The sequence below is a fragment of the Capsicum annuum genome, chromosome 10 (assembly GCF_002878395.1).
Source record: "Capsicum annuum cultivar UCD-10X-F1 chromosome 10, UCD10Xv1.1, whole genome shotgun sequence".
Classification (NCBI taxonomy): Eukaryota; Viridiplantae; Streptophyta; class Magnoliopsida; order Solanales; family Solanaceae; genus Capsicum; species Capsicum annuum.
Genome location: NC_061120.1, coordinates 220,272,126 through 220,275,396, shown reverse-complemented (window position 1 = coordinate 220,275,396; position 3,271 = coordinate 220,272,126). Strand labels below are relative to the sequence as shown.

General features: G+C 32.1%; 1 protein-coding gene across 1 annotated transcript; it reads left to right on the top strand.

Moving 5' to 3' along the window:
• The first annotated feature begins 713 nt into the window (after nucleotides 1–713).
• Nucleotides 714–2,813, top strand: LOC107843964 (U-box domain-containing protein 4). The gene is made up of 2 exons (XM_016688408.2): nucleotides 714–1,189; nucleotides 1,950–2,813. Exons 1-2 carry the CDS (start codon nucleotides 957–959, stop codon nucleotides 2,767–2,769), a joined length of 1,053 nt encoding a protein of 350 aa, XP_016543894.1. The 5' UTR covers nucleotides 714–956; the 3' UTR covers nucleotides 2,770–2,813.
• Nucleotides 2,814–3,271: the final 458 nt, after the last annotated feature.

Here is a 3,271-nt window from a genome sequence, read left to right as displayed (position 1 = left end):
TTGATTCATTAGATTTCAGTTAAAATAGAATCTTGTCATTCATTGATTATTAACGACATTTTGAATAACGACGTTAACAGATAATAAATAAACACAATTAGTTTGAACATTTCGATATAAATACTGTGTTAATATGATATTCTGAACCGGATACTTTATATGTCTAATTATTGATTTATACTCGCCCAATTTTAAATTGAATGACATATTTTGATTTGACACGACATTTAAAAATAAAAAAAGACTTAAATTTTGTGATATCAAATTAACAATACGTAAAATGTATAAAAATATTCTTTATTCTTATGTTATTAAATATATCATTTGAAAAGTAAAATTTAAAAAGTTATTAAGAAAAAGGAAAAATCACTCCTTTTAAAAATATTAAAAAAATAAATCAAAACGAATTAAAATTAAAAAAAAAATATTTATCATTTAATAAATAATAAATCGAATCAATAACGCATAAAATTAAATCAACTCATAAAATATTATGGCTGCTAGTACTTGTGATTTTTCTTATTTGGATATTATAAGATAAAAAAGGAAAAAGAATGGAACCTTCCTCCATGCAACCCAACTTCCAAAAGCCGTCAATGGAAGCCAGTCAATAGTGACCCATAATTTTTTCAAACCTTTTGTCCAGTCAACCTACTTTTTCTTCTTTTTCTAAGCCACTCAAAATTGAACTTTCCACCACAAAACATCATCCTTTCATTTATCTACTCCCACCATTCCTAAATACTTATATCTTTATTAAAAATATTAATAATGAATAGGGCATTTTGTTATATATAATACAACTTTGATTGAAGATCACAAGAGTCAAAAAAAATTTTTATTTTTTTAAATTTTGTATCAAGTTTTTTTTTTTAAACGGAGGGAGGGAGTATATAACTATATTATATGTTCTTCTAATCCTCTTCCATTTACTAAGCCTGTTTTCCATAGTAATAATGTCTTGTGCCATTGTTGAAAAAACACTTTATCTAATTCAATCAAATGATCCAATTTTGAAATTGCAAGGTGCTAAGGATATTCGCTGGCTGACAAAGAGTTCTCTGCGTTACCGACGTCATTTTAACGAAGCTGTAAAACCGCTTGTTGATATGCTAAGTAATTCGGAGTCGTTTGAATTCATTGAAGCTGCTTTCCTTGCTTTGCTCAATCTCTCTGTTAAAGATGAAGGGTACTTCTAACTTGTTAGTTGTCAAAATATAATTAACCACCATGTACAGCCTGTAGAGGTTTAGTAGGTAGTTGTGTGTGGTCTAGTTCTACTATGTAATAGGCTAACATGTTTCTCCTTGTATTATACCAGTAGCATTAGTACTAGCCTTGAAATCTGTTATTGTTTGTTGTTTATTTGCTTAAGTTACTCCTTAGTTATCACATTATTTTTTTGTTGTTACTGTCATGTTTCTGATTGCAATGTGATTTCTCTATTATATGTTGTGTTTGCTTTACCTTCATATTTTATTTTTGTAAAATTTTAGCTGCTTTGATTTATGTTAGGGGCTTTGGAAATAGTCTCTCTACCTAAAATGAGGTAGGGATAAAGTTTCCGAACAATCTACTTTTCTCAGGCTCCAACTATGGAGTTATACTAGGTATGTTATTGCTATTGTAGTCTATTAGAGGCGAAATAAGAATTTGAAATTTATGGATTTGGGATGTTACTTGTGCTACTATTGAAGTTTCCTGAAGGTGCTAATATTTTTTTCTTGGGTCAGTTGGGTGCTATTGTTACCTTGTGTTAAAGTTGTTTCCCTTAATTTCCATTTTGGATCCACTAAGTTGTACACGCTGATGATGTAGTTAAGCTATAAATTTTAGAACCCAGTATCTTTGTATGCTCTAGTAACATATTGAATTGTGTGACCAACTCATTATAGCTTGCTATTGAAAGGTGCACACGCTTATTTTTTTTTAATTTATGTCTTCAACAGAAACAAGAAAAGTATCATAGATGCTGGTGCCTTGGAACCCATCATAGGCTTTCTTCAATCAGAGAATGCAAGTCTAAAGGAGCATGCAACTGCTTCATTACTCACATTATCAGCATCTTCTGTCACGAAACAGATCCTTACTTCTTTTGGTGTCATCCCTCTACTAGTGGATATTCTAAGACGCGGGAGCCCACGAGCCATGGTTGATTCTATAATTACTCTATACAATCTTTCAACTTCTCAAGGCAATTTAACATTGATCCTTCAATCAGACCCAATTCCTTGTATAGTTGCTCTGCTTAAATCTTGTAAGAAGTCGTCAAAAACTGCCAGAAAATGTACTGCTCTCCTAGAATCTTTAATGTCCTATGAGGAGTGTAGGCAAGCGTTGACATCTGAAGAAGGGGGGATACTTGCAATAGTGGAAGTCCTTGAAATCGGATCCTTACAAAGCCGAGAACATGCAGTAGGAGCTTTATTGAAAATGTGTCAAAGTGATCGATGTAAATACCGGTTACTAATTCTCAGAGAAGGTGCAATTCCTGGACTTCTTGAGCTGACTGTTAAAGGGACAGCAAAGTCCAAAGAAAAATCACAAACACTTTTAAGATTGCTGAGAGATACTACTCCTTCTGAAAGGTCTCAACTTCAACCCGATACATTGGAGAACATTGTTTCCAATCTTATATCTCAGATAGATGGCAGCAAGGAGCAAACTGGAAAAGCGCGTGGTTTGCTTGCTGAAGTGATACAAGTTAGTATGGATCAAAGATTGAGACTTTTACCCCAAAGGCCAATGGGATATATGTACTCCGATTGATTGATCTGTATATAACAATTGTCCCTTTGTTTTTCTTTTTCCAATATCCTCTTCTTTTTTTTCATCCTGTTACCTTGCTACTGAGTTGACATCAATTTTTTGTGCTCGGGAAATTAGTTATATTAGACAATGCCACGAACTCGGAACCAAAATAAGCCACAAAATAAATAAAAATGTGATTAAAATAGGTCACCTATTTAATAAGTTATCAAAATAGGCTAAATGTAATAAATTATTATTAGTTATTTTTTAAGAAGGATAATTTTGTAACTTTAACAAAGTCAATACTTATTTCTTAAATATCGTGTCTAATCAAATGACGACACATAATTTGAGACAGAGGAAGTACAACTTAGACCTACCCCTATCACATCACCTTTACTTTCCTCACTTTTTAAATGTAACTCCACCCAACCCACGTAGAACCCTCCCACCCAACCCTACAAACACACAAAAAAAAAACATATATGTTAAACAAATCATTATATTTGATATAATTTGA